The sequence below is a fragment of the Haliotis asinina genome, chromosome 9 (genome assembly GCF_037392515.1).
Source record: "Haliotis asinina isolate JCU_RB_2024 chromosome 9, JCU_Hal_asi_v2, whole genome shotgun sequence".
Lineage (NCBI taxonomy): Eukaryota > Metazoa > Mollusca > Gastropoda > Lepetellida > Haliotidae > Haliotis > Haliotis asinina.
This window is the reverse complement of record NC_090288.1, coordinates 45,571,709-45,584,649: the sequence shown is the minus strand read 5'-3', so window position 1 is coordinate 45,584,649 and position 12,941 is coordinate 45,571,709. Positions and strand designations below refer to the sequence as shown.

General features: G+C 41.0%; 1 protein-coding gene and 1 pseudogene across 1 annotated transcript; both read right to left on the bottom strand.

Moving 5' to 3' along the window:
- Nucleotides 1–2,309: 2,309 nt before the first annotated feature.
- LOC137297281 (chromosome-associated kinesin KIF4-like) lies at nt 2,310–12,161 on the bottom strand. The gene is made up of 8 exons (XM_067829294.1): nt 11,928–12,161; nt 11,317–11,432; nt 10,249–10,418; nt 9,130–9,357; nt 8,224–8,595; nt 7,391–7,476; nt 4,245–4,359; nt 2,310–3,727 (listed from the first exon to the last, which is right to left on the bottom strand). Exons 1-8 carry the CDS (start codon nt 12,159–12,161, stop codon nt 2,310–2,312), a joined length of 2,739 nt encoding a protein of 912 aa, XP_067685395.1.
- Nucleotides 5,718–6,780, bottom strand: LOC137296451 (uncharacterized protein KIAA1958-like; annotated as a pseudogene).
- Nucleotides 12,162–12,941: the final 780 nt, after the last annotated feature.

The following is a 12,941-nucleotide window of genomic DNA, read 5'->3' as shown; positions in this document are numbered from 1 at the left end:
CTCAGCTTCCTGGGGACCATACAAATCTTACTTCCAACTAGGCGCACAGAGTTAGCTTTCTCATCGTGACGAGGTACTCATTCGCTGTGTTGCATTCTCTATTTATCAATGGAGACAAAACAATTGCACAAGTCGTACAATCCAGTTGTTCAAGAGACATATTGCACAGGTTGACCATCTTATTCTTATAGATTCATCTAAAGATTATAACACCTGATGACGATTTTTTAAGAGCGTAATATACTGAGTCTCGTTAAAAGAAACGGAATGTCATGGAAAAATCAACCCTCATTTATTGCATAAGGCGATATAAAAATATACATCCACAGCGAAAACATAATGTTGCACGAAAAGTATTGATCTGTGACACGTGAAGAACAGACGCCTACCAACCATCAGAATCTCCCACTTGACAGATGGTGGCATTTGTACGGCACTGAAGCAGGTCAGTAAGTGTTCTCTCTGTTTTATATGAAAACGCAGAAAATTACTTGTGGCCTTGGCAGAGAGATTCCTTTCAGGGGCGTAGCTACCATTATAAAATAGTCCGGGTTTCCAAGTAAGTTTTGCTTTAAAAAAATAAACCTAAAAGTCTTGTCTGAAATAAGGGAAATAAGTCTACATGTAAACCGTTGCACGGCCCGCCTGTTCCTAGCTAATATCTGAGACAATTTGGAACCGTTTAAATATACAGATCCTGTGCAGAAACCTGTTGCTAAGCTGGTCTGAGGTCACCTTTTCCGATGTTGTAAAGGCGATTAGCAAGGCAACGAGTGATGGCCCAAGTGACATTGAAATCTGCTGAGGCTGCAGAAACGCATGCTCCCAGTAAACCAATGCCTTTTTCACTGTTCTTTCCTTGTGATTTATATTATTTATACGGATGGATTTGATAAATACAGCAAACATAAAGCATCGCTCGTTTGAAATGGCATTTTGTCCGTTGTTTCTATTTGTTAATCTCGGCTTACATAATTGCATCCCACAGATATGATTGCGCATGCACGTTCATTGTGATTTGTGGTATTGAAAATAGTTTTCGTCTATGACTACCTCCCACAAATCATTTACTTTAAACATACGTTGAAATTTGTAGAGCCTATGTATATATCTTAACTGATTTTATCAGTCTTGTTCATAACCCTACACCACCTTTTGATCCATGACGACAGTACTGGCACAATATGTTGAACCAATACTTCCAATATCATGAGTGGTCGTGAGTGTAGGTCACATATATGACTAGGACATAATATATTACTCTACAAAATGTTTTCGACATGTCTTCTGAGGAAAAGGATCGCATTAACTTTATAGCGGTTTCGAGTAACTATAGCGAACTCGAGTAACTATAGCGACGTCGAGTAGCTATAGCGACGTCGAGTAACTAAATCACATCAGGGAAAGCAGGTTATCCATTTCGTGTTGTACAAACATGTTTACAGAGAAAAATCCATAATTCCTCAAACCTCTGTTGAGGAGATCTGATACTGACTGTCGATATCAGAAAAGTAACCAATACACAATGAGAGCAAGTTTAGCAGTCCTACATAAAGTATAAATTATGAACATGCTACGATTGACTGAATACTAATGAATGTAATGGCAACATAGATACGAGGACAGATGTTGAGCAACAGAGGAAGACTTGAAATTAACTCAACAATTTTCAAAGCTCATGTAGTTTTACTTGCATACCTTTGAATCAACGAAATATTCCAACGTCAGTATATTCCCAACATGTCCTGATTTGACACGACACGATATAGACAACGATCTGAACGGTCCTTATGTGACCACTGAACCACCATGTGGTATAAATTGAAGTTCTTATTTGACTTCTAATACTTGTGACCTGATTTGGCACTGAATGCGAGACAGTCACCGATAGCGCGGCTGCCCTAACGAAAACTCTCCCTGCTCAGTGTCCGTGTACACCGATGCAGGCGTCTGCGCGTGCGAGACAGTCACCGATAGCGCGGCTGCCCTAACGAAAACTCTCCCTGCTCAGTGTCCGTGTACACCGATGCAGGCGTCTGCGCGTGATGCAAGTTTTTAACGAATCGCTGTCCACCGTGTTCAAGTGGTGCGTTCGTGCGAATGTTTTGGGTTCGTTCGGACCTTCTGTCCACATGTGATGACACAAATACAAGCCCCACTCAGTGTCTTCAAGAAATCTAGGTCTTCCTGTAATTCGTATATCAGGACGTGCTCTGCACATGAAGCATCACTCACGTAAACACAAGACAAGATAGCAGTTTCCAATAACTTAGTCTGTGATTGTTAGCATATAAATCGGGAACGTGTGCCTAAACAAGGTCAGTGTCTTTTGAGACAGTTGGCACATACATAGGAGATCGAAACAGTACTTCTCCTATTTTATCGATTACTTTTTGAAGGAATGACCTTTTAGTCCGTGCCTCCCTCCTCGCCCTCAATCGCGCCTCTCGAGCCACCTTCCGCACATGTTGATTATACTCCTCTTCATAAATTGTCTGAAGAGTGATCATCAACTGAGCATCATCCTGCTCGAGCCTGTTCATTTCCAATTCAAATTTTTCTTTCAAAAGTCTCATTTCTTCTTCTTTCCTCTGACGAAGTTCTTCTATTTTCTTTCTCTCAACTTCAGTACGTTCGGAATTAGCCATCTGCGCTGCCTTTATATCACGTTCCCTTTGACGCCTGACACTCTCTTCATTTTGCTTTAATGTTCTTAGTTCCTGTTCAAGTTGCAGATGCCTATCTGCTGCTTCCTTGTCTAGTTTCTCCCTAAGTTCCAATTCCTTCTGTTTCTCTTTATCAGCTTCTTCTTGGGCCTTCGTCAGTAGCTTTTCACGTTCCGCTTTCCAAGCCTTTTCTTTCATTTCCTCTCTCTGTCTCAGTTCACGCAGCATCTCGTCTGTCTCTAGCATTATTTCTGCCTTTTCCTTTTCATATTTAAGTCTCTGTTCCTCAGCCTTTCGCTCTATTTCTTCCCTCTCTCTCATCAGCAACTCACTCCGTGCTTTTTCCATTGCATCAAGTTCAGCTTGTTGCTCCATCTGAACATGGTCCATTAACTCATCTTCTTTCACCTTCATTGCTAGCTCTGCTGCTTTATACATTGCATTTGTGTAACACCCTCCACCGTTATGGGCAACTGTCTTGTCAATGAGGTCAATGAGATTTGTTCGAAACGTCTCTTTTTCCTCATCGTTGCGATTGTTAACAACGATGTATCTATCCTGACAGTCCCTGACGAGTTGTTGTAATACTGGTGAACTTCTTCTTAAGTGGTCTTCAATTGTTATGCCATCGTGTACAAGGTTGTCCTTTCTTGTGAAGACTATTATCATGTAGTGAACAATGTTCTCGCCGAAGTACTCCTTGTAGCACTCCACTGTCTTCTGTTCTTCTTCGGTGAATGTTCCAATCTGGGTCACAAATACTATAGCATGTAATCCGGGTGACGTGAGAGCTACACATTTCATGATCTCCTGTTTCCTTTCTTCATTTGATTCCAGAGTATCAAACATGCCAGGGGTATCCACAATAAGAATCGATCTGTTTTTGAATCCAGCAGTAGCATAGTGGGTCTCTTTCGTGATGGATATGCCGCTTGCACGGGAATCAAATATTTTGGATCCGATCAGAGTATTCCCGGTTGCACTTTTACCTGATCCCGTCTTACCAATGAGCACGATGCGCAGTTCTCGGATTATTTCATCATCAGGAGCAACTTCATTTTCTGAAAGAATTATGTCATTCTGAAAGAATTATGTCAATATGTGATCCAACTGTAAATTAACCGATTTGCAATACTTGTGTACACAGATATATTGCTCATCGGTAAGGTGCAGGAGCACAGTGGTTTATGCGTTCGCTTGTCAAGCCGAAGACTCTTAGATACCTCACATGAGTACAATATGTTCGATGATAATTACCCAGGACATATATACACATTGCACACGTACACATGAAGGAGTGGCATTCGTCTTTTGCGGAAATAAAGCTCGATCAAGGTAACAAGATTCATGATTTCAAACGTTCTTATGGTAGATGTGTGAACAGTAGTTGCGAATGAATTCCCAATTTTGCCTGTGTTAATATTGGACCTAATACGCTCACCCTACTGCGAGATACTAATATCACCACTTTTTGACGATGATTCAAATACGCATATTAAAGATACTCGGAATCATACAATCGATGGAACTGGTAAATGGTTTTGCCATTGCTCTTTCGATGCACATTATTTTCCATACCTATGATCAAAATTGGACACCCTTTCATCCTTCTCACATCCTCCTCCAGCTTCGCCTGCTTCCTTCTGGCTTCTTCAAGCTCCCTCATCATCTTTGCCATCTTTTCTTCATATTCCTAATAGAAACGAATATATAGTTACTTGGAAATGGTTACATATTCAATACTGTAACTTATTCACACACGGCGAGGGAGGTGTACTCTGACTCCTGTTGGCTCATTGGTAGCAAGTCACATATATAGACCTGAAGGGTTTCTCTGCCTATATATTAAGTATGGCTTCTACTCCCGGAATAACCTTTTTCAAGGGAGAAGAGGTTTTACTTTTCAAAAAGTAAAACCTCTAAACAGGTTAATATTATGAAGTTCAGAGGTTTTACTTTTGTAAAAGTAAAACCCCTCCATTCTCCACAAGGAAAGATAAGAAAGCACTTGTCAAAGAAACACGTCAAATCTTTATTATTTAATGGAAATTCAAGACAACAGAAGCAGGGTTTCCGGTGTCAGTCTCCTTTGTTTTACCAACGTTCACAGAAGTTGGTTTTGATTTCTCAGCGACTGTTTCGGTGGCCGGTTGGTCCTCTTTTCGCTCCTTTTTCGACACGTACAGCACATCAGAAACACTCCTCTGTTGTTCATCTGAAGAGCGCTAGCACGCTGAAATAAGAACCGTGCTATCTTGAACTAACGTTTCTTTGATTTCACATGTGTGCCATCTTCACCCAACATAAAAATTAAATTTCAATAGAATCACATTGTAGTACATTTCTGATAAGCAATACGTTAAATCTCACCACACTGTTCAAAAACTAGCTTTTCCTAAACGCCAGACTGGTAAAGTCTCGTTACGGAGGTGGCCCGCAGGGAATGGTTCGTTTTGTGCCCAGGTATCCCCGCACTCTGACCCAACCTCTTAACTGTTCCATGAAGTGTGTTATGTCCAACCGCTTTCTAAATTTCTCAGGATGTTTCAGACCCGTGAAGGTCCCGAGGTAGAATAGGCCTTCAGCAACCCATGCTTGCCATAAAAGGTGACTGTGCTTGTCGTAAGAGGCGACTAACGAGATCGGGTGGTCAGACTCGCTGACTTGGTTGCAATTGACATATGTCATCGGTTCCCAGTTGCGCAGATCGATTGCGTTGATCACTGGATTGTCTGGACTAGACTCGATTATTTACAGACCACCGCCATATAGCTGGAATATTGCTGAGTGCGGCGTAAAACTAAACTCACTCACTCAGGATGTTTCAAGGCCATGACGTGAAACTCTTTGCGGTGCTGCAAATGTTCACTGTAAAATAAATCCACCCCATTACATGACTTTCAAATTATTCTCAAAGAATGGATGATACATTTCACAATTTCTAAATGTGTCTGAATAGGATTATATAAAAAAAACTTGATTTCTTTATCTTAAATGTTTTTTTACAAATATCATTTAAAAATTGAAAGGTTCGGTTTATATTGTAACTTACTACAATGACTTGTACTTCTGAAAGAAGCGTACGTAGCCTCTCTCTCCGCAGTCGGGGTTATCGTAGCCTCGAACTTCTTTCTGCGTTCCTTTCCGTTGTTTGAGACCACCAGGGACGTTTTTCGATATATCTTCTCTGTACAGAAGGTAAGACCGGCCGTTATTATCTGTGTATGGTCCTGTGATCTGTGGATTTTCGAAAAGTCTTAGCTGTCGATGTTCATTTCCACGTCGCAGTGAAAAGTGCAAACCTAAAGTTAAATAGATAAAATTCAGTGTTTTCTTTATAAACTACACCGCAATAATGTTAACCAAACAATATATCAGCTTTTTCGTACACATGTTGCCGTACACAATGTGAAAAAAAACATTTATAAATTACAGGCTATGACCACATTTCTTTCAGTCATACCATTTCAAGTAAAACCATGTCTGGTGATACCAAACAGTTATCCACAGTACTTACCAGTCAAATACAAAATGGTGTCAAACAATTTCTGTGGGGAATCCTCGTCAAGCAACCCCTTCTCCCACAGCTGGTTCTCGTCATCGATGTTTACTTTAGTCTTTTTTTCGGGAAGACTCCCCCAAACCGGCCGCTGAATGTTCTTCCATGACTTCGTCAAGAGCGGCTCTGGCTTCAATAAATTCGTTGTCTTCAAATAAGTTCACATTTGGAGTTTGTGATTTCAGATACGATTGTAGAGCGCCAAAAAGACCATATCAGGTAATCAGACCCATCTTGTTTTGAAACCTCGAACAAAACGTATTTAAGGGCTATATTGAGTCCATAAGCACTCCTTTCATCCACAGAGCAGCGTAAGGATTCACCCGGCAAAGCAATGTTATCACCAATACTTCGGCTACGTTGCTCCTCTTGCCACCTTTTGAAAACCGATGTCTCCCACTGCGTTTTGTATTTAGTTGCTTTCGGAATCCGCTACTCGATTTTTGCCGCCAACTCGCTCTCCGTTAATGGTTCCTTGAACCGAAACACATAATCATCCTCGTCATTATGTTTTTGAAACACAGACTGTGCGAGGAATATGTTGTCGTCTTCCATTGTGAGCTATGCTTTTCACTGACTGAATTATACTGACAGTGACGAGAGTCATACCCCGTCGTAAAGTCCACGTTCTCCTCCTGCACGCGCAGCACGAAAAATGCGCTCTACTACCTCTCCCTCGAACCGTCTCTATAACACTTCTCACGCCACCCTCTGTTCTCGGGTCTTACTTTCCCAACCATAACCTCGGAGTCGTGCTTTATGCTATACATATCAAATGGTCAGATAGAACATGAAATGCCATGTCTAGGGCGTGCCACGTTCAACTATAGCTGAGTCTTTGCTGTTACTGTTCTGTATAGTTGTACGTTAATAATAGTATGAATATTTGCTGTGATATGCCGATATATATTTTGTGTTTCGAACTTGACATGAAGATCTCCTGCTGGACCAATTCCATCATTCTACATTCCCCACCACCCAAAATTAATCATAATTATATATTGATATATGTCCATGTCTATGGGTGATTTGGTTTGGGGCTGCTTGTTATAACAATACATCACTATCACAACGGGGGTCACCAGAAATAGATTGCTAATGAGTAAGTAAAAGAAGAATTTTAACAACATATTTTTTTGACAGTACATATTATTTATAAGGCTACCATTTGCATTGCTGCTTTCTCTGCTTCAAAGTACGCAGCCTGTTTTTCATTTTCCTTCTGGCAGAGCAAAGCCTGCAGGTCCGCATCTGCAGTTTAGAGATAGAATATGAAAAGGACAGAATATATGTGATGCCTGAACAAGCATTGAAAGAGTCAGAGGTAAGAAAACCATTGAAATGTGAACTGTGTTGGAGAAACATGCTGTTCGTATTTTAGACAGTTCATAATATGTGAGCTAAAGTACTGCAAATACTCGATCACTAATATGAAATTTGATTTTTTTTCAGATTTTAACGCATTTAATCCTCGGCCCTATCTACTCGATCCGGCCAATCTCCTGCAGACACATAAACTCACGTGACACCTTTCATAAGTACATACCTGAAGACATGCCTCAAGAACATATCAAAGGTACAGGCCACAAAGACACTTGTCTCAAGTACATGTCACGGATACGGGCCACAAAGACACTTGTCTCAAGTACATGTCACGGATACGGGCCACAAAGACACTTGTCTCAAGTACATGTCACGGATACGGGCCACAAAGACACTTGTCTCAAGTACATGTCACGGATACGGGCCACAAAGACACTTGTCTCAAGTACATGTCACGGATACGGGCCACAAAGACATAGCAAAAGTACCTGTCTCAAATACATGTCAGAGGTAAAAGGCCAAAGACATGACAAAGGCACCTGCCATAAACACCTGTCTGAAGTCCATGACACAGCTACAGGCCACAAGTACATGCCACAACATCACGTCACAACACAAACACATTTTAGGTAATGAACACATTGAGGATATAGTTTGTACACTGCATATACAAACCAGGTATTCGATTCTTGTCCCCAGTCTCTGCTAGTCGAGCCCTGAGTTCCTGTATCTCCCTCTGGAACTCCCTCAGCAGTGCATCCTTCGGGTCTTCGTTGATGATCGGTTTGTTCTTGATGTTCTTTGCACTGCGGGCAAACCTGAGAGTGCTTAATGTCTCGTCATAGTTATAGTCGGCCGGGGACACACAGGCCGCCATCAGTGTACGGGCATTTCCACCCAGAGAGTCCTGGAGCAGCTTCGTCAGCTTGGAGTCTCTGTAAGGAATAAGCTGGTTCTTTCCCTCTGCTAATATTGAGATGACTCTTCCAAGGCAGTGTAGAGAAAGGTTAATCTTGATCGTCTCCTTGAACCTCACACCAACGGCTCCTGTTGTCAAAGAGATTCAGGGAAAACGGATTCCGTAAAGGACACTTTGATTGAACTGACGTTCCAGCTTTGTGTTTTATACCCAAACCCGAGGCGCACAGCAATGCGCCTACAATTCTTGATTGTGTCATAATTTTTGCGTAGAATCACACTCACTGACTGCCACACTAACTAATCAACTCGTCCATCCTATGGAGTTTCATTGACCTAATGAATTTAAATATAGTTGTATCATTCACTCACTCACTCACTCTTTCTCGGGTGTTTCGGCCGTAGAGGCAGCCTTGTGGTTAAAAGCGTTCGCTCATCACACCGAAGAGCGGGGTTCGATTCCCCAGATAGGTATAATGTGTGATGTTCATTTCTCACGTCTGAAGCCTGTTGCTCGAATAATGTTGCATGAATCACCAACTTATTCAGAGTTTTGTAGGCCTGGCGAGACTAGGTTCTGTAAAATGTACAATGTAAAATATCAAAGTATCAAGGAACATCGATAAACGTAAATTTCAATTACCAGATTCTTTGACCACTCACCAGTCTTGCTTTGTCTTTCACTCCCTGCCAGATCCACAAGGTTGAGCTTGCCCGCTCTGATGTGTCCGTTTGTTCTCTGGTCAAGTGTCTCAATGCTAATGGCGAAGACGGTATGGCTGCGGGAAGAATCACTGTTCATGTCTGTGGCACCTGTAGAACGCCGCTTCAAGCCTTTGTTCATGAGCCCCTCACATTGAACCACTGTGTTGACTGGGTGTTTCGAGAGCCCTGTATTTGAAGGAATGAACAGGGTTTCACTGACAACTGGCTTATATGTTTCATGTCATATCTGTCCACTTGACCTTTGCATGCTTTGCCAGATAACCAGTTTCGTTTTTGCTCAAATGATTCAACTTTTTCATGACCTTCTATTTATCAACTACATACATATATAATCACATATTGAGGTGCTAGGTGAGAATGTGTTTTGAACACATTTTACAGTAGAATGACAAGTCTGTATGGATGGTCAATTCCTTTACCGTTTTCATGTTTGATCATCCATAAAGACTTGCTATTCCTATTGCTTCCAAATGTTAGAATGCCTCTCTAAAAGTTCACATATTACCAAGGTTTATATGTTAAATCGTCTGCTGGTCTCGATGTAGACCCGGGTTCGATTCCCACATGGGTGCAATTGATGAAACGCATTTCATTTGTAATGATATTGCTGGAGTATTGCTCAAAGATCATTAAACCCTGGACCATGTAAAATAATCCAGTGACTGATATCATAAGCATCGACCTGCACAATTGAAACACAGTGACGCTTATCAACGTCCATCACGTTTGTTCGTTTACTGCTTATTCACCAATATTCCAGCGACTGGAAGACGTTTTGTAAATAATCGAGCCTGGGCCAGACGATTCATTGATTGGCATCGATCTTGGGATACGTAATATCTGTCAACCAAGTAAAGAGTCTGACTACCCGTTCCCGTTAGTAGTGGATCGTGACAAGTCTCTTGGAAGGCGAATCTATATCAAGGCGTGTTCTTGTTTCAGAGCCTTATAATGCAAAGGAAACTTGCTTGCCTATTAGCATTGCCTTCTTGCCAAATCTTATCAGACATTTTTGACAGACATGGATATGGTACAAACGTCAAATTATGCGCTTACCTTTAACATAGAAGCCTTTATTGGGAAATGATCCAATATCCAGTTTCTCTTTCAGACTTTTCACTAATAAATCTCTGATTTCTTCGTTGTAGATTTCAAAACATGAACAGTGTACAACCCACTGCTGACTCTTGTTGATGGACACGTATTTGAAAATGTCTTTCACGGCCCTACAACAACAAACAAACCCATGTTATACGTTTGTTCTTTTGAAAAAGCAGGCAGTGAGTATTTGATGTATTTCTGTTCCCCAACCTAAACCAATATGAGATGTCTTTACAGAGAAGAAAAAATATACATGAATAAAATAACAAATTTACTAATTTTCAACAAAACTCATTTTCACAAAGTACGAAAAACGTATTTCAGAAATAATTTTCCTTATACTTTATCACTTATACTTATTATCTGAAGCGAGTCGCCTTGCTCCTTTAATTAGAGTTTATGTGGATTAAAAAGATCAAGCTGACTTTGACTTTTATAAAAGAGCAAATGAATACCTTTTGCATCACATCTGGGCTTAGATTTCTGCAGCCTTGGGTCAAATTGAGATAAGGAAAAGTTTCATCACTTCTGAAAACTGGGGCAGACCGGAGATGGGAAACAGAACCAAAAACTGGACATTCTAATAACATATTACCTTTAACTGTGTGAACATTATCACCAAGTGCATTGTGACAACAGCAGCACCTTTCGGCGTTAAATAACATCGTTAAGTTTCAGTCATCTTGAGGACTATTGGAATCACGTCACGACAGGAGGCAAGGGGAAAGAGCTTAAGCTTTGTATATAAACCTGCGACTGGAATTGAATCGACAGCACCAAGTACGCCCATCCCATATATTTGTCTATGTTTACTTTGGTATACCCCAAGTTGAGTTGTGGATTCTGATACTCCTTGCATGATAACCGTCTACAAGACAGCACCAACAACACCCAGCCCATATTTTGTCTATGTTTAGCTGGGAATGATCCCAAGTTGAGTTATGGATTCTGATACTCCTTGCATGATAAACGTCGACAAACCAGCACAAACTACACCCATCCCATATCTTTGGCTGTGCATACCTTGGTATGATTCCAAGTTGGGTTGTGGGTTCTGATACCCCTTGCATGGTAAACGTCTTTCCAGAAGCGGTCTGTCCATATGCAAATATGGTGCCATTATACCCTTCCGTTACACTCTGGAAGACAAGGAGAAATGTCGTTGGTACTATTACTGCGATATTGAACACCAGTACTCTTCCCAAGTCGGATCTCATATGAGACTATGCTGTTGACTCACATAGACATCTCATAGTCTGTCTGAATACGCATGGTTGTAACCAAAGACGTTACTATGGATATTTTTCTCCTTCCACGTAATCATGCCTTGAGGTCATTAATATCTGAAGTAAACTAAACGCACATATGCGCTTACAAGTCTGTATATGACAATAATATTATATTCGACAACACTTTCTTAATTATATAATGGTTTCTGACAGATCTAGATGGCAGTCCCTGGACCAGGTTGCCTCGTCTCCCTGTCTACTCAACTCTCGCCCAGGAATGGTTCAGGGACATACTATATAGTATATAAAGGCTAGTCGTTAGTCTAATGTCTTGGGCTGCAACAATGGATATAATTATCCATGGACTGCACTTATTGAATCTCCGACAGTAATCAAATCTCTAACCTTTACAATAGGACACACAATGTCGCAGTAAATATGTTCAGTAGTAGTGTGGCCGGAATATGCTCGGTCAAAGGTGAACTGTTTCCTTTCCTCTCTATCGGAGTCCTGCTTTGTGATTAAGCAGGAACCCCCTTCATCAATGGAGAGCACTGCTTGACAGCCTCGGCTGTGTTCCGACTCGCTCATTGGGCGGCATCTTACGATGACCTTCACCGGCTCTTCTTTAGTAGCCATGGGTTACAGATGTGTTTGAACTGGAAGAAACACCATAGTCTATACAAAAGCGTTCAAACAGTTCCATCATCACTTTCCTCATGAGAGAGTTTGTACATCCCATATTTCATTCAAAGTAAATTAAAACTGACCATATTTTCCTAGTCGTGGAACACGTGATATGTGTTTTTACATTTATGACTATATGTGGGTGAAGGAATGGTGTAAACCCAACATGGGCTCATGCAGGTAGCGAAAGTACTGTAAGTCCCTGTGGACCCTAATATGCTGATCTGCCTTCAGTTGCTGGCGATCTATATTGTGTAATGCCCTAAATTGTATTCAATTTTAAATTACGTGGTAGGTTTTAACCTCTAAGTGTACTATGTTGTTTTACTGTCCTTTAGCGACAGATGGCATGATTAAAATTAAAAGTAGATACTGGTTTAGTCACAATATGACTGAAACATTGCTAAAGTGACTTAGCAATTTTAACTCACTCACTTATTGTCATCACTGTCAATAGATATGAAAATACATTGTCATTACTTGTCATTACTTTTACAGCTTATACATTGCTCAACGACTTTAGCTACAGACACGTGAAAACTAAATGGAGTATAGTTCTACGATGTCTAGTATAGTTCTACGATGTCTTTCCAATTACTGCTAGACACATATTAGATGATCCTGCGCACTAAACGCATTTGTGACAAGAGAGGCGGTATAACGAATAAGGCGAGTACACTTGGCTGCTACAGGTAGCTTGACGATTATGCACGTGCAATACATGCTAAACGT

Excerpts from the sequence above, each read along its gene's own strand:
- LOC137297281 (XM_067829294.1), bottom strand. The coding sequence starts at position 12,161 with ATGGCTACTAAAGAAGAGCCGGTGAAGGTCATCGTAAGATGCCGCCCA. Across the intron at positions 10,419-11,316 it reads CAACTTGGAATCATACCAAG|GGCCGTGAAAGACATTTTCA; the intron begins GTATGCACAGCC and ends TTGTTGTTGTAG. Across the intron at positions 9,358-10,248 it reads TAAAGGCTTCTATGTTAAAG|GGCTCTCGAAACACCCAGTC; the intron begins GTAAGCGCATAA and ends CTTCAAATACAG.